Here is a 24,310-nt window from a genome sequence, read left to right as displayed (position 1 = left end):
AAGCAAACAACATGCCATTTAGCTTGCTTCATCAGAGATGAGGCTTTTGGAAAGAGCTTGACATCGTCAAGTCCTCGTCATGGTTAAGTTGTCAGTCGGACATCTGTCATCACCATTACAGATGACATGAAAATCAGAAAATATTTGGATATAGCCCTGTAGTTTATCCCCTGACAGTTACCTTAACTAGCCATGTTGATGTGATCTGTTATTAGAGAGCTAGCCAATTTACTGCGGTCAAACTATCCTGGAAATGCAAAAAAACTCTGTCAAGCCATCTGCCCTATAGAATTTGCATGCACGCAGAATATGCTTGACAGGGAGAGACGCTCCAACCTCTCAAGAGATTTAGTGTCGCCACACACTAGTGAATTGTGATATGATGATGTGATACGTTCATACCCAGTAACTTCATTCAAAAAGTGAGACAAATTGATTTGACGTGATTCACTTTAATTGGATGTTTGAGTAATATAAAATAAAAGTGAACCATACCTGACGAGTGGTTTAGGTTCATTTCCCAGGCTCTGACTGTCAAGCGCATTTGCCGATGTACTGTTAGTTGATGTTTACTTTGCAAGCTACTGGTAAACTTTGTACAGTTGACTAAACATAGTGGTAATTAGACCCAATGCAACTTTTTCTCCCAACAACGTAGGCCAAACTAGCGGGGTTAGCTAACATTATCCCCTTTTCAACATTGTTTTTAAAGAGTGTTTAATTCCCATAGCTTTTGCTGACAGACATGATAGTCTACTTCGACTGATGGACAAAGTCAAATTGGCACTGCGGTCAACCTAAATGGAAACCTCGGTCAAGCCATCTGCACTGTAGAATTTGCATGAACATTATGGTATTATGGGAAATGCTTAACAAGGAGAGACGATCTCTCAACCTCTTCTAAACAGATTTAGTGTCGCCAGTGAATTGTGTGATGTGATATGTTTATACCCAGTAAGTTAATTCAAAAAGTGAGAAATTGTATTGACTTATTCAATTTGTTTTATTTTTTGTTTCGGTAGCAATGCACAGCATACGCGGAAGTATATACCTTCAGACGGAAGTACAGTTGAAGTCACAAGTTTACAGACACCTTAGCCAAATACATTTAAACTCCGTTTTTCACAATTCCTGACATTTAATCCTGGTAAAAATTCCCTGTCTTTGGTCAGTTAGGATCACCACTTTATTTTAAGAATGTGAAATGTCAGAATAATAGAAGGGAGAATAATTTATTTCAGCTTTTATTTCTTTCATCACATCCCCAGGGTGCTTTGCTGCAGTAGGGACTGGTGCACTTCCCCGAATGCACTGTATATACACTGAGTTTACAAAATATTAAGAACACCTTCCTAATATTGAGTTGCAACCCCCTTATACCCTCAGAACAGCCTCAATTCGTCGGGGCATGAACTCTACAAGGTGTCAAGCGTTCCACAGGGATGCTGGGCCATGTTGACTCCAATGCTTCCCGCAATTATGTCAAGTTGGCTGGATGTCCTTTGGGTTGCAGACCATTCTTGATACACACGGGAAACTGTTGAGTGTGAAAAAATAAACAGCAGCTCTTGACTCTCTCAAACCGGTGCGCTCGGCCCCTACCACCATACCCCATTCAAAGGCACTTAAATCTTTTGTCTTGCCCATTCACCTTCTGAATGGCACACATACACAATCCATGTCAGCAAACTCAATGGATTAATAGAGAACAACTACTCATCGTCTATGTTATGGACTAGAAATATTTTTACTGTACCATTTTTAAAAGAGAGGCCTCTAAACTACTTACACGATAATGGCATTTGCAGTGCCTTAAGAAAGTATTCATAGCCATTGATGTATTGAACATTTTGTTGTGTTACCACCTGAATTAAATCGATAAAAACATTTTTTGACCCACCTACACACAAAACACCATGATGACAAAGTGAAAACATGTTTTAGACATTTTTTCAAATGTATTGAAAAAAAACACAGAAAATATTAATTTACATAAGTATCACCCTTGAGTCAATACGTTGTAGAAGCACATTTGGCAGTGATTACAGCTAAGTCTTTCTGGGTAAGTCTCTAAGAGCTTTCCACACCTGGATTGTGCAACATTTACCCATTATTATTTTCAACATTGTTCAAGCTCTGTCAAATTGGTTGTTGATCATTGCTAGACAAACATTTTCAGGTCTTGCCATAGATTTTCAAGTAGATTTGAGTCAAAACTGTAACTCGGCCACTCAGGAACATTCAATGTCCTCTTGGTAAGCAACTCCAGTGTAAATTTGGCCTTGTATTTTAGGTTAGTGTCCTGCTGAAAGGTGAATTCATCGCACAGTGTTTTGTCCTGAAAAACTCCCCAGGCCTTAACGACTGCAAGCATACCCATAACATGATGCAGCCACCACGAAGCTTGAAAATATGGAGAGGGGTACTCAGTAATGTGTTGTATTGGATTTGACCCGAACATAACACTTTTATTCAGGACAAAAAGTGAATTCCTTGGTCACATTTTTTGGCAGTATTACTTTAGTGCCTTGTTGCAAACAGGATGCATGTTTTGGAATATTTGAAATTCTGTACCAGCTTTCTTCTTTTCGCTCTGTCAATTACGTTAGTATTGTGGAGCAACTACCATGTTATTGATCCATCCTCTGTTTTCTTCTATCACATTCATTAAACTGTAACTCTTTTAAAGTCACCATTGGCCTCATGGTGAAATCCCTGAGGGATTTCCTTCCTCTTTTTCAAACGAGTTGGGAAGGATGCCTCTATAATTGTAGTGACTGGGTGTATTGATACACCATCCAAAGTGTAATCAATAACTTCACCATGCTCAACAGAACATTCAATGTCAGTTTAAATATTTTTACCCATCTACCAATAGGTGCCCTTCTTTGCGAGGCATTGGAAAACCACCCTGGTCTTTGTGGTTAAATCTGGATTTGAAATTCAGTGCTCGACTGAGGGACCTCAGATAATTGCATGTGTGGGGTACACTATTATTGCGCACATAGTGAGTCCATTTTTCTTCCGGCGCCGACAGAGATGGCCGCCTCGCTACGCGTTCCTAGGAAACTATGCAGTTTTTTGTTTTTTAATGTGTTATTTCTTACATTAGTACCCCAGGTCATCTTAGGTTTCATTACATACAGTCGAGAAGAACTACTGGTGTTCAACCTTCCCAAGTTCTCTCTCCTCCTCCGTTCTCTCCACTGAATATAAGATCAGCGTCAACTCACCATCAGTACGACCAAGAATATGATTTTCGCGGAGCTGTGAGGGGAGCGGATCCTGTGTTCTGCCTTTCAACCAGGACAACGGAATGGATCCCATGCGGCGACCCAAAAAAACGACTCCGTAAAAGAGGGAAACGAGGTGGTCTTCTGGTCAGACTCCGGAGACGGGCACATCATGCACCACTCTCTAGCATTCTCCTCGCCAATGTCCAGTCTCTTGACAACAAGCTTGATGAAATCCGAGCAAGGGTAGCATTCCAGAGGGACATCAGAGACTAACGTTCTTTGCTTCACGGAAACATGGCTCACTGGAGAGACGCTATCGGAGGCGGTGCAGCCAGCGGGTTTCTCCACGCATCGCGCCGACAGAAACAAACATCTTTCTGGGAAGAAGAGGGGCAGGGGCGTATGCCTTATGGCTAACGAGACATGGTGTGATGAAAGAAACATACAGGAACTCAAATCCTTCTGTTCACCTGATTTAGAATTCCTCACAATCAAATGTCGACCGCATTATCTACCAAGAGAATTCTCTTCGATTATAATCACAGCCGTATATATTCCCCCCCAAGCAGACACATCGATGGCTCTGAACAAACTTTATTTGACTCTTTGCAAACGAATCCACTTATTCGGAGGCTGCATTCATTGTAGCTGGGGATTTTAACAAGGCTGATCTGAAAACAATACTCCCTAAATTTTATCAGCATATCGATTGCGCAACCAGGGGTGGAAAAACCTTGGATCATTGTTACTCTAACTTCCGCGACGCATATAAGGCCCTGCCCCGCCCTCCTTTCGGAAAAGCTGACCACGACTCCATTTTGTTGATCAATGCCTACAGACAGAAACTAAAACAAGAAGCTCCCACGCTGAGGTCTGTCCAATGCTGGTCCGACCAAGCTGACTCCACACTCCAAGACTGCTTCCATCACGTGGACTGGGATATGTTTCGTATTGCGTCAGATAACAACATTGACGAATACGCTGATTCGGTGTGCGAGTTCATTAGAACGTGCGTTGAAGATGTCGTTCCCATAGCAACGGTTAAAACATTCCCTAACAGTAGAATCTCAATTCAACAGCTCAGACACAAGAGGTATGTGGCAGGGTCTACAGACAATCACGGACTACAAGAAGAAAACCAGCCCAGTCACGGACCAGGATGTCTTGCTCCCAGGCAAACAAAATAACTTTTTTGCCCGCTTTGAGGACAATACAGTGCCACTGACACGGCCTGCAACAAAAACATGCAGACTCTCCTTCACTGCAGCCGAGGTGAGTAAGACATTTAAACGTGTTAACCCTCGCAAGGCTGCAGGCCCAGACGGCACCCCCAGCCGCGCCCTCAGAGCATGCGCAGACCAGCTGGCAGGTGTGTTTACGGACATATTCAATCAATCCCTATACCAGTCTGCTGTTCCCACATGCTTCAAGAGGGCCACCATTGTTCCTGTTCCCAAGAAAGCTAAGGTAACTGAGCTAAACGACTACCGCCCCGTAGCACTCACTTCCGTCATCATGAAGTGCTTTGAGAGACTAGTCAAGGACCATATCACCTCCACCCTACCTGACACCCTAGACCCACTCCAATTTGCTTACCGCCCAAATAGGTCCACAGACGATGCATTCTCAACCACACTGCACACTGCCCTAACCCATCTGGACAAGAGGAATACCTATGTGAGAATGCTGTTCATCGACTACAGCTCGGCATTCAACGCCATAGTACCCTCCAAACTCGTCATCAAGCTTGAGACACTGGGTCCGCCCTGCCCTGTGGGTCCGCCCTGCCCTGGGTCCGACCCCGCCCTGTGCAACTGGGTACTGGACTTCCTGACGGGCCGCGCCCAGGTGGTGAGGGTAGGCAACAACATCTCCACCCCGCTGATCCTCAACACTGGGGCCCCACAAGGGTGCGTTCTGAGCCCTCTCCTGTACTCCCTGTTCACCCACCCCTGCGTGGCCACGCACGCCTCCAACTCAATCATCAAAACCAGACACAACAGTGGTAGGCTTGATTACCAACAACGACGAGACGGCCTACAGGGAGGAGGTGAGGGCCCTCGGAGTGTGGTGTCAGGAAATAACCTCACACTCAACAAAACTAAGGAGATGATTGTGGACTTCAGGAAACAGCAGAGGGAACACCCCCCTATCCACATCGATGGAACAGTAGTGGAGAGGGTAGTAAGTTTTAAGTTCCTCGGCATACACATCACAGACAAACTGAATTGGTCCACTCACACAGACAGCATCGTGAAGAAGACGCAGCAGCGCCTCTTCAACCTCAGGTGGCTGAAGAAATTCGGCTTGTCACAAAAAAGCATTCAGAAAACTTCTACAGATGCACAATCGAGAGCATCCTGGCGGGCTGTATCACCGCCTGGTACGGCAACTGCTCCGCCCACAACCGTAAGGATCTCCAGTGGGTAGTGAGGTGTGCACAACGCATCACCGGGGGCAAACTACCCGCTCTCCAGGACACCTACACCACCCGATGTTACAGGAAGGCCATAAAGATCATCAAGGACAACAACCACCCGAGCCACTGCCTGTTCACCCCGCTATCATCCAGAAGGCGAGGTCAGTACAGGTGCATCAAAGCTGGGACCGAGAGACTAAAAAACAGCTTCTATCTCAAGGCCATCAGACTGTTAAACAGCCACCACTAACATTGAGTGGCTGCTGCCAACACACTGACACTGACTCTACTCCAGCCACTTTAATAATGGGAATTGATGGGAAATGATGTAAAATATATCACTAGCCACTTTAAACAATGCTACCTAATATAATGTTACATACCCTACATTATTCATAATATATAATAATAATAATATAATAATAATATATGCCATTTAGCAGACGCTTTTATCCAAAGCGACTTACAGTCATGTGTGCATACATTCTACGTATGGGTGGTCCCGGGAATCGAACCCACTACCCTGGCGTTACAAGCGCCATGCTCTACCAACTGAGCTACAGAAGGACCATCTCATATGCATACGTATATACTGTACTCTATATCATCTACTGCATCCTTACGTAATACATGTATCACTAGCCACTTTAACTATGCCACTTTGTTTACATACTCATCTCATATGTATATACTGTACTCAATACCATCTACAGTATCTTGCCTATGCTGCTCTGTACCATCACTTATTCATATATCTTTATGTACATATTCTTTATCCCCTTACACTGTGTATAAGACAGTAGTTTTGGAATTGTTGGTTATTACTGCATTGTCGGAACTAGAAGCACAAGCATTTCGCTACACTCGCATTAACATCTGCTAACCATGTGTATGTGACTTATTATGTCTTGTTAAGCACATGTTTACTCCTGAACTTATTTAGGCTTGCCATAACAAATGGGTTGAATACTAATTGACTCAAGCCATCAGTTTTTCATTTGTAATGAATGAGTATTTAAAAAAAATAATAAAACACAATTCCACTCTGACATTATGGGGTATTGTTTGTAGGCCAGTGACCAAATTATTTTTGAAATTCAGGTTATAACACAACAAAATGTGGAAAAAGTCAAATGCTGTTAATACTTTCTGAAGGCACTGTATATTTTGGAGCAGTAACAGCGAGTAGGCATTCCCCTTGCTCTTCATATTTCCAGCTCACGTGAAAAGTTTGGATGTGCATAAAACCCTCCACAGTCTACGTAGTTTTAGGACTAAAATTATATGCCCACGGGAAGCAATTATGGTGCCTGTAACTTTATTTAGACATAGGCTATTTCAAACAAGTTGTTTTATTTTATTCTAATTTGATTAGAATTATTTGCTGTCTTTTTTAGGTCTTATCATAAATTGCCTGGATTGATGCGCCAACGATTGATAGAATGAAACATTTATAACATTACTGTGCACCAGTTTTATTAAATGATCCTTTCAACTACTACTACTAGCTTTATTGTATTAGCCATCAATTGTCCCATTAACAACCACCCATATTAGCAAACTTATTTAATTCCAAACTTCACATTTCTCTAGTATAAGCTACTTATTGTAATGAATGATATCAGTAAAATGCCTGCAATAAGTGGTCGGTATGGTCGGTGTTGATAATTTCCGTTTAGTCTTATCAATAGTGAATTCAATCTTGCTTATTGACAACGTTAGGCATGTCGATGGCTCAGACATAATGCACTTTACACTTTGCTATGTTATCAATATATTTCCATATGGAAGCCATTCAATTACTGTTCAAAAACATGTTCAACATGTTTTGCACATATGGGACAGGTATACATTTTGTTTCTGTAGGCTATTTAACTAAGCAACAACGGACTAACATTCAAACAGGAGTTGATGACAATGCAATACATAAAATACCGTAAATACACAACTTGAAGCAACCACATATTTAGCCATGGAGAACGTCCCGATTGGCCCGTGAGAGCGTCAAGCCTCGACACACCTTCAACTTGCTTACACACTTACCTTGTCTATTCAAGTTGCTGCGCCCTAATTCTGGTTGTGAAAATAACAAAAGTATTTGACACACCCCTGAACCTATAGCGACCGTCAGACCTTAAAACTTAACCAAACCGGCCCCACGCGTGCATCGGCAACCTTGCCATTTTTGTCTATCCCCACCAGACGCATTCACGCAGATTAAAATACCAAAACCAACTGGTCCTTTTTTTTGTTGCTGGGTCTTTGTAAGCAGTTTGGATGAAATAATTAAATTACACTGGGTTTGTTCAAATAGAGCCCTCCATGTCTGAAACAGGGTAACTTAGTCTGGCACTTGTATTGAAATATTATATAATTTAGCATTAAATATTCAGCAAGTATTCCAACAGGGCTATGATATTATCTGCTGTCACCATGACAAACACATTGTGCCTCCCACAAATGACAAGAAACACACAAACACATAACAGATGAAGTATTTTTAAAGATCTTTTGGGGCATAGGTAGGGCTGTGGCTGTCACGAAATTGTCGGCAGGGGATTGTCAAGCAAACAACTGGTCTGTCTCAGGCAATTGACCTGTTAATTAACATAAACACATTTAGCATCTCCTGGCTTCCACACATAGCCTACAAGCCATTTTAAAATGACTATGCCAAATGGCTGTGGGCTACACTAGTTCATTTATCAGACAAGATTTGCTCATAATTCTGTGGCATTATTTTATATTGTGAAGAATACAATTAAACAAAGCTGAATAAAACAGAAAGGACATTTTCTCCAAAGGATTTGAGGGAGTGTCACATGCGTCTATTCTGTGTTGAGCGCTTAACAAAGAAACAGGTCCTCCTATCTGCTTAATTTAGAGTTATTAATGTCACTTTAGTTGTTCTACAAACATTGGGCTACATGTTTTGATTTATAAATACATTGTAATTCTTCATGATGAGACTAATGATGATTTGAAAAAAAGTTGCTTGAAAGGCATGAGCTCAGCTGTTTTTTGTGCAGGCTGTACACACTCCAATAGTCACTTCTTCACAATTTGACAAGCACTTGAAAATGCCTCGAAGTTCACAGCGGCATTCCCTTTGTGGCCGTAATGCACCCTAAAAAAAAATCCATGCCTTTTACATCCTGGAGTGTTGCATTGTGCCCTTCTCCCTGAGTGTGCTGTGCAATCCGATGAGTCTCTCACTCATACAGCTCTCCATCACGTGATTGGGTCTTTCTCACAGGCTACAACTTAAGGCAGACACATCAGGGACAGAACTGCGCGTGTCCTTATCCAATTCCGAGGTACATATTGAAGATATTGTATGACCTGTCCACATTTACTTTTCGTCAGCCAACAGGATAAGTAGGCCTAACGGACAGCAAAAGCACTAGCCTATGTGAATCTACCCTCCTGCTAGGTTCTAATTATCATAGTAAGAACTCAACGGACACTATGAAAGCTCAAACCAAGTTTATTCATCCCAGAGGATCGAACAGCTGTACCGACAAAGACATGGTTCCACCAGTGGTGGTATACACACCCCACTTTGGGTGGAGTCTCCTCCTTCTCGCTAAACATTGTATCTTTATTGCTAGGCAGGAAACTAAGTGATACGGGCAATAAACTGTTCCTTCCCCCTTAACGTGACCTGGACACTCTTCATCGCTAATTCATGGCTCTCTCCCCTTATCAATGTGATCGTTTTCCCTACACTCAGTACATTCCAAGCTTAATTGCACCTTAATATACCTTCCTCCTAACCTCTGGTGTAGACCCTAGACTATGGCACCCCTCATGTCTTTAGCATAACTAATGATTAATAATATTTGAAGTTTAGAAATCCAAATTCATCACCTCCATAGTACAAAAATCAACCTATTCTATTCTGTGCAAGAAATAAATATTCCAAACATAGTCTGGGACAGTTGTGGGATGTGATAGTGGTTGTATTAATTTGGGATCTAACATCCCCAAAAATATTTTTATGCAATGTGGCTGACGCAACAGATCAGCACTTTTAGCTGAAAATGTTGATAAACTATTAGGCTCTCTCTTCACATATGTGCAGCAATGCGCACATGGTAGTAGTCTATAAGCGGAAAACACCATTATCAAAAGTGACCACAAATGCAGTTATGAATGTAATGTTTTTAACTTTAGTTGTGATACAAACCTTATTAAAACATACAGGCCTATAGGCTAGGCTACTCTGTCATGTACTTCTAGAGGTAGTGGGTGGAGGAGTCAGTCGCAGAGAGCAGGGTAGTTGATATGTGGAATGTTTATTCCCCAAACCACAGTGTCGGTCAACGCCACACACACGGGCGCAATAAGACCCAGTCCAAAACAACAGTGTCGGTCAACGCCACACACACGGGCGCAATAAGACCCAGTCCAAAACAAGTGTCGGTCAACGTCACACACACGGGCGCAATAAGACCCAGTCCAAAACAACAGGACGAAACAGTTCGAGAACAAAATACTTCCCCAGAAATCACACACAACAAATAACATAAAACAAGCCCACACAAAACCGGTGGGCCTACCGGGTTTAAAAAAACTAAACCTAAACAAGAAACAGGTGCAACTAATCAGACAAAACTAAATGAAACAGAAAAGGGGATCGGTGGCAACTAGTAGGCCGGCGACGACGACCGCCAAGAGCCGCCCGAACAGGAAGAGGCACCATCTTCGGCGAGATTCGTGACATACATGAGGTGTGCGACTATGATTCGAAACATAGAGGGGCATCATTCACAAGTAATAATTTAGAATTCACAAGTGATAGGCTAATATTGTCACTCATCAGACTATTCTTGATTTAATCTGGTCTTTACATATACTAAATAATATGTGTGTGACATTTACCTTAGAATGGATCATTATCATGCACCGGTATTGAAACAGGCAGTGGGAAAAATACATGTCATCTATGCACTTAAATAGGGAATGGAGTACACTTTTCCCCGTGGTTCATTTTCAATTTAAGCAATGTTCTTAATATTAAGAAAGTTGAGAAATAAATATAGTAGGCCTAGCTTATAGAAAGCTGATGGGATCCTCCTCTTTTAATTAGCTGTTTTCTCCCACAATTGCATAGCCTATAGAAATGTAGCGTAACATGAGCTGATGGGCTCTCATGAAGTGTTTGATTAGTTTTTCGAATACATTTGCATTGATGTCAGAGTGATTAGAGAGACAATGAGTGCTGAGTACCAGGCAGTTAGCAAGTTTGGTAGGCTACTAATGACCAGCAGCAGAATCAGAGCTTGGAGAAGCCTAATTACCGTGACTAAACGGTCACGTAGAATTTGACTGGCTTCATGACTCGTGTCCGCCGGTGTGGCGGTAATATGGTCACCACAACAGCTCTAGGGATAGGGATATGTACCTTAAAAAAAAATAGGCAGAGATCATATAGTACAAACTTACAGTATCCCCTAAACAGTCGCCTTAGTAGGCTCTCCCAAAGTGCTGGTTGACTTTGACTGTGCTGATGTAGATAACCAGATTAATAAGGAAGAACTGTCTCTGTTCCTCCAGCAGCACCACGTCCATCTGTACCTACACACAATCATATGAAATAATATAATACATAAATTAGTATAATTATTATTCACTTTGGTAGAGAAACAAAAGTCACGGCGGCATCTGCCAATAACTGATATTTGAATAAAGTTAAAAACACACCTTTCCCTCTGCATCCTTGTACTTGATCAGGAAGTGCTGGCCCTGGTAGTCATAGGAAAAAGGCTCCTCATTGGCCAGCACCATGGAGACAGGCGTGCTGACACACCAGAAGGGTATCTGGGACTCATCCAGCAGAGTCAGGCTCATCATGCAGCAGTTCTACACACAGAGAGGAGAGAAGAGAGAAAAACACAGACAAATGCTGCTTTAGCTAAAAATATGTGTTGATGGTTTATGCCATCTGTTATTTCATTGCTATGTCAACGTTAGGTAGGCCTTATGACAGGTGGTTGCTGTAAACTAAACAAGTGAGTCAGTGTTCCTTTCCTGTACCTTCACAGTCCCCTCCAGAGTATCAGACCTCCAGGGCAGGCTGACCCTGGCAGAGAGAGGGGTCTGCCGAGACTGGTTACTCCTGATGACGGCATTCAGCTGGATGAAACCTTCATTGATCTGACCTGGAAAACCACAAGGACCACATCAAGACATCAACAGCCTATGGTCAAGTAGCTGTGTAGAGCAACTACAAGGCAGAGGAATGAAGACTTGACTCAGTAACTTGATCGAGGGCACACAGTACTGTAGGAAGTTTCAGTAGACTTGATATTAAACAGTGTCACTAAGCTAAAAACAACCCAACTCTATCATTCTCCTCAGGAGCCCAGGCTTCTCACCTTCTGTTTGAACACCTGGGGAAGTTCTCCTCAGTAAGAAGCTACAAAGGGGTAGTGTACGGTGTCTAGATGGAAAATGAACCCCAGCGCTTCCATTCAAATGTAAAATACAACACTTAAGCTCACCAGACTTCCAATAGACGAATCAATGAGACGAGATTTGGAAGGGCGGCCACACGAGACTATGATAACCCTGAGCCCTGTGGACAGTGGTTTATTAACCTTTCCGGCAGAAGAGCTGAGGGAAGTGGCCAGACATGATCTCCGTCACAGTGTTGTGGAGGTTAATGTGTAGCGTGTAACCATGGAGACCGTAGTTTGGGTCCACGTCATCAAAAAGAGGCCTGTTCTCTGGAATGGTGTAGGGGCTGGGAGAAAAAGTGATAGAGAGACAGAGACACAGACCGAGAGAGAATGGATGTAAAACAGAGGCCTATAAGACCATTCCCACCTGTCACCAGGAGAGGGAGTTAGCACACCATCTGCAAGTCTACAGCTCTGTCACATCAACCCAAAGAACCAACGTAGAGGCAGTGTGCAGTAGGCACACATCATCTTAGACATTTCTTATTTTATTCGGATCCCCATTAGCTGTTGAAGCAGCAGCTGTTCTTCCTGGGGTCCACACAAAACATGACAAAATATAAAAAAAGAACAGCAACAGAAATATAAAACAAAATAACATTTTAAAAAATCATGGGAGTGCGTGTGTCTCTTCACAGTCCACATTGTTCCTTGTGTTGTTGTTTTATATGTTTTATTTCCAATTTATTTTATTTCTTGCCTCAAGTTACTTTTCTCTATACAGTACCATGCGTCTCCCTGCCTCTGTTCTGACTTGGGGACTGTGAAGCGACCCCTGATTGCGTGTCTTGTGGAGTATGTATGGGTTTTTGAGCTGTGTGTTAGCTGACTGAACAGACATTTCGGTACATTCCTCACGTCAATACTACTTACAAAGCAGTGATGCAGTCAATCTCTCCTCCACTCTGTGCCAGGAGAGACTGTCATGCATGTTATTGACATTGGCCCTAAGTGTACATTTGAGGGCCAGAAGAAGTGACTGATTTGTGTGCCATTAGTTTATCATTGTCAATAGCTGAACTCAAATTGGTTTATAGATGTTAAATATTGAAATTAACTATTTTCTTGACTCTCAAGAGTTTGAGAGTAGAGTGCCTAGAGTACACTTGGCAATGGGAACTGCAACAACACAAGCATTATATAGAAACTAACAGACTAATGTACTTTTAACAAATAAGCAGCAAAAATAATATATGAATAATGTATAACTCTGGGTTAAATAGAGGAACAAAGAATCTGACCCGTAGTCATGTTAGGGGACATCGGTCTTCAAAGACCCTTTGAAGCAGCCAGCTGCTGTGGGTAATAAAGCTATGGAAAAAGGTGAATACAGAGAGTTGCGGCTGGCCTGGACCCGGGTGGGGGCGGGGGAAGACAGGGGCTGCATACCAAACAGACGAGCCCAGGAGACTCCTTTCCAACAGCCTGTGGTAGTGGAAGGTGGCCATCACAAAGGCTATGGACGACTGGCCCTGTGGTGAGAAACGGGGAATAGACGTCATCATTATTCAATCATTAAGATCATATTATTCCCCTCCTAATCATCATCCTCCTCCTGATCATCATAATTATTATCATCATCAGGGAATAGAGAAACACCATCATTACTCAATATCTTCCTTCCCCTCCGAATTATCCTCATCATCATTGGGGAATAGACCAATACCATCATTATCACCCTCGTTATCGTTCTCCTCTTCCATCATTATCAGCAACAGATCAACTCATCATCAGCACATACTGTGAATGTTGGCCTACCCTCCAGATGCCGATGACGATGCCTGGCGACAGCAGCACCAACTTGACCAGTCTATCTCCACCAATCACCTGGCTGCTCTTAGAGATGGTGTCAATATCCAACTGAGCCATCAGAGACCTCCAGCCTGGCCTGAAGGGTGGAGGTGACAGAGGGGGAAGGGGAGAGGGCAGTTGAAAGACGAGAGCTCTTTTCACTCAAAGGACCAAAACCTCCCAAATAAGATTTGATATTGGATGGCTAGAAGCACGGGTGGTAGGAGATGGAGGGAACAAGAAAGAAATGGTGAGGAGGGAAAGAAAGCAAACTCACTTGATGGCGCTCGGGCATTTGAGAGGAACTCTCTTGACACCGTGAAGCTGTATGGTAGAGAGTTGGTGGAAGGCGGGCCATGAACCGTTGGTCCAGCACAATGTCACTGACGTGTCACTGTAGTAGGTGTGGCTCTGTTCAAAAGTCCCCTCACTGACCGACCTGTCACACACTGTGATCTCCCAGGCCACACGCTGCTCTCTGAAACAGAGAACAAGAGGAGAACAATTTAATGAAGTGATACTGACATGGTTTTCATACATTTTAGTAGTTTTCAATACGGTATGTAGCCGTATTGGTCACGTGCACATGGTGCAGTGAAATGCTTACTTGCTAACCCTCCTCCTCAATGATGCAGTACAATATCAATCAAGAATCAAATACCAAATAGAGAAGTTCAAACATAACAAGTAATAAAAAGTAGAAGGAAAAAATAAATAAAATTTATGAGAAGTACAGTATGTACATAATAGAATATACAAAGCATAATTCAGTGTCAAGTCACTAGATCTCGAGTCCGAGTCCCTAGCATTCCAGTCCAAGTCCGAGTCCTTTATGCTCGAATCATCAGACCTTCGTTAGTAGTCAAAGATACATTTTGTAACGTAGAAAGTTGGATAAATTACTGTTCTGAACAGCTAATACAGTAGCCATCTGACATTTGCTGTTGTAGCTATAATGTTGAATAATGCAAGGGAGAGAGACTTTCTGACAACAAAGTCACTACTGGTTGAGTCTGGGTCGAATCACGAGTCACGAATCCGAGTCAAGTCCGAATCTTGGACTCGAGTACAACAACAATGATATGATTTCTAAAATGTGTCAAATTATGATGACTTGTTTCTGTATATGTTGTTCCGACTATGTCAGTATTACTTAATGGAAAACATATCTATCTTTCTGTAAACTGTTTATGACTGAGCCCATACAATGTAAGCCAAATAAATTCCCATTCTACCTTCATTGTTCAATAAAGCATTTGAAGGAAGAAACCAACCAATGTGTTTTTGGCTATTGAAATCACAGCATTGACAATGACCCACTAAAACTGAAATGACTTAGATAGCTGAAATTAAATCGCATGTATTAGGATACATTTCTGACCCAGTTCTTTCTACAAACACAGCCCAGGGATACCCCCACATGATGATGTATACTATGTCTGCTGGCAGCAGCCCCATCATCCAACATAAATTAAATAACAGAATAAAACGAAGAACCCCAACAGCCAGGAAGCCCTGGGAGAATTCCATTGACTCTGTGTTTTGTTCATCTGACTGTTGTCATATGAAATTATCATTACCTGGGTAAATCGCAACCTCCTGCATTGCAAGAACCCACAGGTCTCCAGAGGTAGTAATCTGGGCAGGTGGGGGTGTAGGGAGGGGTGGGGGTCAAGTCATTTATTTAAACAGAAACACAATTATTTCTCCATATGCCGCAGCCACTGCCATGGAACTCGGAAGTTGAGTGCCAGCGTTGCTTCTAATCAGAGGTAAAAAAAAAAACAGAGCTTAAAACAGCAGAGGAAATGCTAAATGAGCTTTCACCCATGTGTGTTCTTATCAGTATTCCCCATAGCACGGATCTCATTTCAGACAGAAACTCCCTCCCTGTGCTTTAATAAGAGGTCATTAACAGAGAGGAAAAAAACAAATGGAAGCGGATTGATCTCAGATTGTTATAAAAACGTTTCTGTAGTTAGAAACAGATAAGATAAGCATTCCTACAACATTTTGTTTAAATATAATTTGATCTGAGAAATTAAGCTCATTGATTGCACCCAAATTGAAACAGCACCGTCTAGTGGTCAAAATCTGGTAATATCAGGATGAAGGATGTGATAACTTCAATGACAAATGTCTCTGAATAAGGAATAAATAAACGGAGAATACTTTACATAGGATGAAGAAACAATACTCAGAACCGCAACTCCATACTACACGTCAGACATAGAGAACTGATACTATATAGTCATTGTTGGGGTGGGATTGGTGTGGGGCGGGGCGTGGGTCCTTGGGTGGCTTTTGACCATGTCTTTGGATTCTTCATGTCTTACTCATTGTTAGAAAAAATGTTTGGTCCAAATCTGATGTTATTTAATTGATTATGGCCAATCTGGATGCAATCATTTATCGTAATTTCTCAGATCAAATTATATTTCAACTAAATAATGTTGCAGGAACAATTTCAGAACAATCTGAGATGGTGGGAATCGAAATCCTCTTTCTTGTGCTTTTCGAGGTGGAACGACCAAGGCGTTTTATATTTTGGAGGCTCGTATCATCTCCATTAGGGGTGTGCTGACATGGCCATAGTCGTATTCAACTGCAGATTAGGAGCAGCACGCGGAGGGATGTCTGTGTCCTAAACTTGCAGTGGGCAGACAAGCTTGCTGTCACTTAGTCAGCCTGTGCAGTTCACATGTTTACCCTACTCGCTTGTTAGATATTATGCACATTGATAACTTGGTAGGCTAGCAAACGTCCTTCGCCATTTGATTTATCATAGCAGCAGGCTAACACGAGGTAGCAGCAATCTAAATGATCAGACCGAAACAAGTGAGAAACAAGTGAGAAGTGATCGGATTCAGGTGAAGTTATGAAGAGAAGTGAGTGAACTGAGAAATACACCAACACTATGTAAATACTTGAGATGCACGATATAAAAAATCTGTGAACATATCGGAATCGGCCGATATTAGCTAAAAATGTCAACATCAGTATCGGCCCGATGTCTATTTTAAAGCCGATGCGCAAAACCAATGTCAAAGCTGACGTGCATACCTACATAAACATAGGTACATTACGTAATAACGGCATGTAAAATGTTGCGCTACACATGCAACACAGCATTCCTAACCTAGCCCACAATGTCTGCTGTGTGGATCGAGCAGTCATCAAGTCGAGCAGTTATTTGAAAGAGTTAAAAAAAATTCAGCGAGACAACTCATTGCCCTTGACAATCAGCCGTACTGTCGTGGGAGATGTTGGCTTTCGCCGACTGATCGAGCCCCGATACACATGTTGCCCTTCCAGAGTTACACAGTAATAGCGTCACTGCTATTAGCTTCACGACATACAATGGAACGCCGTTTGGGTCTTAGGGGTGTCAAAAAAGAAACACGTCAAATAACACTATTTGAAGAGTTAAATAAGCTTTTAATTTGACACGTCAAATAACACAGTTCTATTATAGAATGTTGTGCGTCATGAATTTTCATGTGCAAGCCAAGCTATTTGTTCGACTACAACATCTGGGGTAGCTAGCTTTAGCTTGGTACCTAGCTAACACCAATACAACCAGCTTGAAAACAATGACCAGTAGAAACTGCAGTCATTTTCATTATTCTTAGCCATGATTTAGGAATCGTTGTAAGTATTAGCTAGGTAGCCAGGTAGCCATTAGCTAGGTTGTTGTTCACCTATTGAAATTGAACTTTAGTTCATGAAAATAAAGAGCTAGCCAGCTACTTAACCCTGTTGCCCAAAGCTAATGTTATAAGCAGCCAGCTAGCTTCATCTGGCTAGTGATGCTCGACAAGACCGGGTTATGTATTGTGAAGCTAGCCACAATAAGGATTAGGCACAATACTGGAATTTGCAGTTTGCCTTTAAAATAAAAGTACCTCTGTGAAAGTGATGCAGAAGGTTACATTTGGTGGAATCATGCCATATTTTGACTAGATAATGTTAATCAAGGTGGGAATGTGAAGCAATGAAATGGGGTAACAGTTTACTCAATACCCACAATATTTTTTTCCAACGTCTTCCTCAGAGTTAACAGACTCAGAGATAACATCCACGCAGTATTGCTTTTCCTCGGGAATAGTGTTCAATACATATAGATTGAAAAACAATGAATGTGGCTAAATTCACAGTTGTTTCAGAGTCCCGCAATAAGAGCTATGATGCTAATGTTCTCTGGGTGTCACTGAGTAGACTGATACCCCATGTCATTGATCCACAATCCATAGGTAAGGCTGTACAGTGAAATAAGTATGCCCCCAATGCAATTCTAAAGTATAATACATCCAGTGTGATTTCAACTGACTTTTGTCAAATTAAAAACATTTTTTTGTTGATTTTATATAACATTAAAAACCTTGTTAGTGATCTATTCAATTATGGCATAATTCGACCATTTGTATTCATTTGTGTCACTGTCAATAACACACTTTTATTTTGAAGGCTAACCGCAAAGACCATTATTGTGGCTAATCCTTATTGTGGCTAGCTTCACATAGATGGGTCTGACCACCATTAATCAAATAAGAACTGTCTTATAAATTTGGGTTATTTTAGATGAAGACACCTAGCTATATAATTAGCTAGCTAACTATAGCTACTGAAACAGATTGACGTTTTGCTATGTTTTGGGGGAAGAACATTCTTTGCATCCATGAGCTAGCTAGCTTTTTTATGACCAGCACTATAGGTGCATGAGATTACTTTATCAGCATATCATAGCATACGTTTTGATGAATCGTTGTGACATATGAAATACAAGTGATAGTGTAATCAACGTGTAATAACTACGTAAAACATTTATGAAAGCATTGAAATATTATGTCACGTGCAGTCATAGTCAGGTCCTGATTGGTCAACAAGCTTATTTAAATAGCAGAACCAAACGGCGTTCCATAGTATGAGAAACGACTGAACAAATGAACAACGAAACAGCACAGCAAGTAAGTGAAAGAAATAGGTTTTGATTATGTTTTACTGGTAATGTGGGCATACGTAAATACCAACAAAATAACTTTTTGGTCAGTGTGGTGTGTGTAACCTTTATTTAACTCGGCAAGTCAGTTAAGAACAAATTCTTATTTACAATGACGGCCTACACCGGCCAAACCCGGACGACTCTGGACCAATTGTGCACCGCCCTATTCACGGCCGGATGTGATACAGTCTGGATTCGAACCAGGGACTGTAGTGATGCCTCTTGCACTGAGATGCAGTGCCTTTGACCGCTGCGTCCATGTGTGTGTTTTAACTATTTAACTGAACTAGAATGCTTAAAAGGACGATAAATGTTGTTGTTATTGGCAAGGAAAATATTGGATATTGGTATTGGCCAAAAATGTCATATCGGTGCAGGCATAGAAAATAGTAGCCAAATAACTGGTTGATGTGTAATAAGTTCTTAAAGGCTCAGTGCAGTCAAACATGTTATTTTTCTTTGTGTTTTATATATATATTTCCACACTATGAGGTTGAATAATCCTGTGAAGTTGTGAAAATTATTGCTGTTTAAAAAGACTGCCTGAAATTGCAGCCTGTTTTGGAGGGATGGAGTTTTGGTATGCCTGGCGATGTAGTAAATTAGTTAATACCAATAAGACAATTCCAGACCCCTCTGCCAATAACAGCTAGTTTTCAATTTCCCCTCCTCACTCAAAACACTCCCAGACAGTCCTAGCAAAAATTTAGCATTTTGTTTTAAAGCAGTAAGGTACCGTTAAACTTCCCTTAATAGCCTTGGCGTTTATTTGTTACAATCACTCTACACAAGAGGCGATTATTAGAGACAGGCTTCTATTTTCTTAAATCACACAGCTTTTGCTCATTTGCATAGTTAAAGCTGCAATATGTAACTTTTTGGGTGACCTGACCAAATTCACATACATCTATAACACATTTCTAGCATTCTCATTGAAAGCAAGTCTAAGAAGTGGTAGATCTGTTCTATGTATTTTTATGCTTCTATGTTTAGTTTTACATTCGATTTTGTACACCAGCTTCAAACAGCTGAAACAGCTGAAAATACACCATTTTTGGTTATGGAAAATATATTTCAGTGGGTTTAGATGGTACAATGATTCTACACTATACTTCCTTTTTTTGTCACAAACAGAAATTAGGCAAACTATTAGATTTTTTTGCAACCAGGAAATAACGGATTTCTGCATAGTGCATCTTTAATTGTTTAATTCCAGCATTCACTTCCAGAATTTGAATACATTTCTTCATTTCCTGCACTAATGTGTACACTCTGTAACCACATTTACAACCACAGTTACATATCGTAGAAAAACAAATCCAGAAAGATGTGATTGAAATGCAGACAGATAATTTGTTCATTTGACATGGTGGGATCGATTTGTGTTTCTACAATTAATAATGTCACCAAATGAAGGTGGAAAAACCTTTATTGCGCAAATATTGATATAACAGCCATCATATTGAAGTCAACTTGGAGTCAAGCGACGATATGGTGTGTGGTCTTCCCATTACAACTCAGGAAACCATGCAGTATATTAGGCTACAGATTAAATAAGTGATGAACTTCACAGGGTGGTGAAAGTGCAAGGTGATGAGCTTGATGCTCATTTCCAATAAATATTGAGGGTCTTATTCTGGTGACATGATGATCGATGCTTGACTACCGTTTGACAAATACAAATATTCCCCCTCTTATCCAGAATAATAATAATCTCAACATGTAGACTAGACTGTATCTGCGAGCTGTTGACTCAAGTAGTCACATTTGCGACAAACCTATCGGTAGAGATGAAAATGAGATGGAAACACATTGAACTTTAGAATTTTATTCAGTCCATGAAAATGAAAAAGTACATTGTGTGTGCACTAGGACATCACACACTGATTTTTTTATCCACAACCTGAAACACATCACTGGTGGGAAAATGCACATATTTTCTTTATGTGGATTTTAGGATATTCGCATGAAAATCTGTCACCAATTGGATGGAAACCTAGCTTGTTTACATTACATTTACATTACATTTAAGTCATTTAGCAGACGCTCTTATCCAGAGCGACTTACAAATTGGTGCATTCACCTTATGACATCCAGTAGAACAGTCACTTTACAATAGTGCATCTAAATCTTAAAGGGGGGGGGGTGAGAAGGATTACTTATCCTATCCTAGCTTGTGTCACATTTATTTTGTCTTAATATTCCTTTTCCTTGATAGGATAATTATTTTCCTCTTTCGCTACACCCGCAATAACATCTGCTAAACATGTGTATGTGACAAAAACATATATTTTTTACTTTCGCCACTAGAGGTCAATCAGCTGATGTCTGGGGATTTGTACCACAATCTATGGTCTGTACTCCCGAAGTAGACTCTTTTTGTGCTAGGTGTTCTCAGCTGTTAGCAGCCAATGGCTGGAAACTACAAGTGTAATGGAATTTACAAATGTAGATCCTTCAAAACACCCCCAAAACAGGGAAACAGATCCCAATCAAAGGTGTTATCATGTGCTCCACTAAGGCAGTTATTTATCTTATAGAAATGATGTGGGCGAGCGCAAATTAAAAGTACGAATCTCGGAGCACCATTAGGTGCAAAACTCGATTTACCCAGTTGCGGCCCACTTTTTGGAAGCGACCACTCGATTTCGTCCCTACGTTATATTGGCATTGAACATGTCACCCTCTCTAGGAGCGGGGGTGACCACGACAATTATTTGCTAAACGAGAGGCTGTCTGGATCTTTAATTTTAAGACCCTTGCGACGATATGGTGTGTGGTCTTCCCATTACAACTCAGGAACTCGGTCTCAACGTAGACTTTGATCTGAAACCATTCATTAAAAAATATATATATATTTGACCTTTATTTAACCAGGCAAGTCAGTTAAGAACAAATTCTTAACTTGTTCTCCCTCTTTTGTTTTACAAACTAATAGTTTGTAGGACTATGTAGCCAAATTGTATCTATGATCGTATGCTATCCATTCATGTTTTTTGTATGTTATTCTTATATCTGAGAATTAACCAAATGATATCAGGCCACACCTGGCCATGATTACTGACACGTGTCCTTTGACACTATATAAAACTAGTGACCCGCAGTGTTTGTCATTAAACCCTGTCGAAGATGCTGGATATTAGGTTAGTGTGCGGCTCTCCTTTTCTTTTTCAAGCAGCCGATGGTTAGCAGCTTCATAGTCGCGATAAAAATGGATGACTGCCTTCATTTTTTTGAGTCATTACTGAATTATTTAATGTAACAAATAAAATCATTAAACCTTGTAAACAATTCATGGTAATTCAATGGTAACGTCGAAAACAATTAATATAGACCCAGGCGTGTATTTGCTACAGCGTGCTGTTGGCCAGCTATTAAAAGGGACAGGTGGCTATTTGAGACTGCGATAAAAACAAGTTTCACAGTACTTCAATTGTTAACCAGAAATGATTTGATATTGAGATAAAAACGGCTGCATTGGACCTTTAACAAAGGTATTGCATAGCCCAAACATTACATATTGTTTAGGCTATGTAAGGCATTCTGTCTTGTGAGTTTCAAATAGTATGTTCTGACAATACTGGTATTGGAGTCTGTTTGTTTCTGTACCTACAGTGTAGCCTCAGCTACAGAGCCAGTACAGTTACTAACCTGAGGACTCTCTCTGTGTGGCTGGGAAGACCTGTGAAGGGATTGATGGTTCTCAGCTCCTTCAACCATTTGGTGTGGTTGTAGCCAGCTACGGTCCTAAAGTACAGCCTTCTCCAGTAGCCCCCTGGTCTCTCCTGAACTTTCATCACACTCAGCTTCTCCACAACCTGAATGGAGGAGCAGACACATGATAATACATTTGGTTCATAATGCTATATTAGTACATACAAGCATACAGTATTCACTTACATACTAAATCATGAACCATTCACATACTCAATACATTGAGGGGGAAAATACTGCTGTATTATGTATATACACTGTGTGTACAAAACATTAGGAACACCTGCTCTTTCCATGACATAGACTGATCAGGTGAATCAAATCCAATTTTATTGGTCACATACTAGGGTTGCACATTTTGGGGAATACTGGAAACTTTCCGTGGGAATTAACAGGAATATACGCAAATTAATATTAATACCATTTAAATGTAGATGTTTTTTGCATTGGATATATTTACCATATCATATGGAGACAGAAACATAAACATTTGACCTTATCTTAATAAGTAGACGTCATAGCAAATGATTAAATCCTTCCAAATGGAAAATAGATGTAGTTACTAATTGAACTTTAACTAAATGAGTTGACTCTTCACATGGAAGGATTTCACTGAACAACAAAATAAAGGGATCCATTGCATCTCCCAAAAATATTTTCAACATAAAATGATAATCTAGAAACTAAGCTTTGGTTGTCTTCCATGTCTTCTCCCTGAACTTCCTCAATGTCCACCTCTTGAACATCAGACTCTGAGGCCTCGTCTTCACTGTCACTTCCCAATCTTGTTGAGGATGGCTCGTTGTCCGGCAAAAAAAAAACCTCAAATTTGCCCTGACGGCCACCAATTTTTCAACCCTTGTATTGGTCAGCGTGTTGCGTGCGTTGGTGTGTGTTCCCAAACAAGGACCAGTTGCACTCTGAGGCAGCTGATGTTGGTGGGATTTGGAGGATGATGATCGATGCAACAGAGGAATAAGTCTTAGATCCACAAAGTCCCTTCCACCAGGTGATATGATATGTTGGCACGACTGCCATATTACATCTCAATCCCAAAGCCCTTGCTTGGAAGTGTTCTTCGCCAGACTGCCAAGAACCTTGCCCTCATCCAGGCCAAGATGGCGAGACACGATAGTGATGACACCATAGGCCTTGATCTCCGCACCTTACAGGATGCTCTTGCCAGCATACGTGGGGTCCAACATGTACGCTGCGGCGTATATGGGCTTCAGGCAGAAGTCTTCACACTTTTTGATGCATTTCAGAACTGCAGTTTCCTCTGCTTGGAGCAACAGTGAAGTGGTCAGGGCAGGACATCTTACATTTGCACACTCAAAATAAAAGTGGAAACCCACACTACAGGCTGATCCAACTTTGATGTAATGTCCTTAAAACAAGTCAAAATGAGGATCAGTAGTGTGTGTGGCCTCCACGTGCCTGTATGACCTCCCTACAATGCCTGGGCATGCTCCTGATGAGGTGGCAGATGGTCTCCTGAGGGATCTCCTCCCAGACCTGGACTAAAGCATCCGAAATGCCACCCCACACCATGACTGACCCACCGCCAAAGCGGTCATGCTGGAGGATGTTACAGGCAGCAGAACGTTCTCCACGGCGTCTCCAGACTCTGTCACGTCTGTCACATGTGCTCAGTGTGAACCTGCTTTCATCTGTGAAGAGCACA

At 41.3% G+C, this 24,310-nt stretch overlaps 1 protein-coding gene across 2 annotated transcripts in view; it reads right to left on the bottom strand.

The window, feature by feature from the left end:
- Positions 1-1,491: 1,491 nt before the first annotated feature.
- The window catches only part of fbxo15 (F-box protein 15), a 31,128-nt gene continuing 8,309 nt past the window's right edge, over positions 1,492-24,310 (bottom strand). The window contains exons 5-13 of one of the 2 annotated variants that reach the window (XM_046292562.1): positions 22,564-22,730; positions 14,188-14,388; positions 13,878-14,007; positions 13,509-13,591; positions 12,258-12,403; positions 11,695-11,819; positions 11,362-11,520; positions 11,104-11,235; positions 1,492-1,537 (exon numbers count right to left, since the gene is read on the bottom strand). In XM_046292562.1, the coding sequence (XP_046148518.1) occupies positions 11,125-11,235; positions 11,362-11,520; positions 11,695-11,819; positions 12,258-12,403; positions 13,509-13,591; positions 13,878-14,007; positions 14,188-14,388; positions 22,564-22,730 (1,122 nt within the window). In that variant the 3' untranslated portion in view covers positions 1,492-1,537; positions 11,104-11,124. Of the gene's footprint in view, positions 1,538-10,851; positions 11,236-11,361; positions 11,521-11,694; positions 11,820-12,257; positions 12,404-13,508; positions 13,592-13,877; positions 14,008-14,187; positions 14,389-22,563; positions 22,731-24,310 lie in introns of those variants that run through there. The other variant, XM_046292561.1, reaches the window with a different exon arrangement.

This window comes from Oncorhynchus gorbuscha, linkage group LG12, assembly GCF_021184085.1.
Source record: "Oncorhynchus gorbuscha isolate QuinsamMale2020 ecotype Even-year linkage group LG12, OgorEven_v1.0, whole genome shotgun sequence".
Taxonomy (NCBI): Eukaryota; Metazoa; Chordata; class Actinopteri; order Salmoniformes; family Salmonidae; genus Oncorhynchus; species Oncorhynchus gorbuscha.
Note: the sequence above shows the minus strand (reverse complement) of the source record. Positions and strands in the feature narration are given on the sequence as shown.